Consider the following 1,034-nt stretch of genomic DNA (forward strand, 5'->3'; position numbering starts at 1 on the left):
TACTGTCTGCCATAGACAACATGATTATGTCTGTCTGATTTTAGCCAGTAGCCATGTTTAGAATCAAACTATACCAGGTCTAAATATTTACAACACATCTTTATAACACGTTTATAGCCTGTTTCCGCCCCCTTTTTTAATTTAAGCCCGTTTTGAACAAGATTACGTTTTAATTCGCTTTTAAGTTTCTAGCTTGACTTCTACAGATTTATTAACTTACTAAAGTTATACATAGTTAGTACTAAATATTTGAAGCCTGTTACTAGTTTATTTAACTGGTTTAACTTGCTTACCGGTTCCGTTCCTTGTCCACCCGGATACACTTGTTTTACTTAATTCTGTCAGGTAAGAAGCTGTTATAACTCAAATATCGTCCAATTGCACCGCTGATCTCTGAACACTGCTGGTCACACGCCTCCGTGTCATAGACTTACTTTATGACACTCTTTCTCTGATTGGTCGGAAGACAACGTTTATTTTGAAGTTTCTTGCCGGATGTGAGATCATCAAAATGGCGCAATAACTTTTGTTTTGCCTTCTGCAGTTCTGAAGGACCTGGTTTTATAACCCAGTTTAACTGTAGTGCTGGAACCGGATTCTTCCGACCTGACCGGACACCTTAAAAGATGTCCCGGGTTCTGATCGTTGGAGCAGGCTTGACAGGCAGCTTGTGCGCATGTCTGTTGAAGAGAGTGCTGCAGAGTAAAGCTCAGCTGGTGGTGTGGGACAAGGCAAGGGGTGCAGGTCAGTTCACAAACCATTTTAGCTTATTGGGCTAAGAGTTTAATAGATGAGACCCGAAGAGAATCAGCCTACAGATAAATATGTCTCCTGGGTTCGACAGCAGTTGAATTCAGTCTGTAATTCGGAAAAATGTCGATGACCATATATAACAGGAGAATCCGTGTATGGTTCATTCTTTGGTTTTTCGTTTCAAAATAAAATTGCATAAACAAAACAAGCATGTGTCTTTTTGTTTTTTCGTTTTTAAAACGAAATTAGAAAAATGGCAATTACAAAAATAAAAGAGGGCT

General features: G+C 39.1%; 1 protein-coding gene across 3 annotated transcripts in view; it reads left to right on the plus strand.

The window, feature by feature from the left end:
- The first annotated feature begins 497 nt into the window (after positions 1–497).
- rnls (renalase, FAD-dependent amine oxidase) overlaps positions 498–1,034 on the plus strand; it is a 17,281-nt gene continuing 16,744 nt past the window's right edge. Inside the window, exon 1 of one of the 3 annotated variants that reach the window (XM_015059090.1) lies at positions 498–744. In XM_015059090.1, coding sequence (XP_014914576.1) covers positions 627–744 — 118 coding nt within the window. In that variant the 5' untranslated portion in view covers positions 498–626. The remainder of the gene's footprint in view (positions 745–1,034) is intronic. The other 2 variants (XM_015059089.1, XM_015059088.1) reach the window with 2 other exon arrangements.

Source organism: Poecilia latipinna, unplaced genomic scaffold, assembly GCF_001443285.1.
Source record: "Poecilia latipinna isolate Pla-1442-1.1 unplaced genomic scaffold, P_latipinna-1.0 Scaffold1597, whole genome shotgun sequence".
Classification (NCBI taxonomy): domain Eukaryota; kingdom Metazoa; phylum Chordata; class Actinopteri; order Cyprinodontiformes; family Poeciliidae; genus Poecilia; species Poecilia latipinna.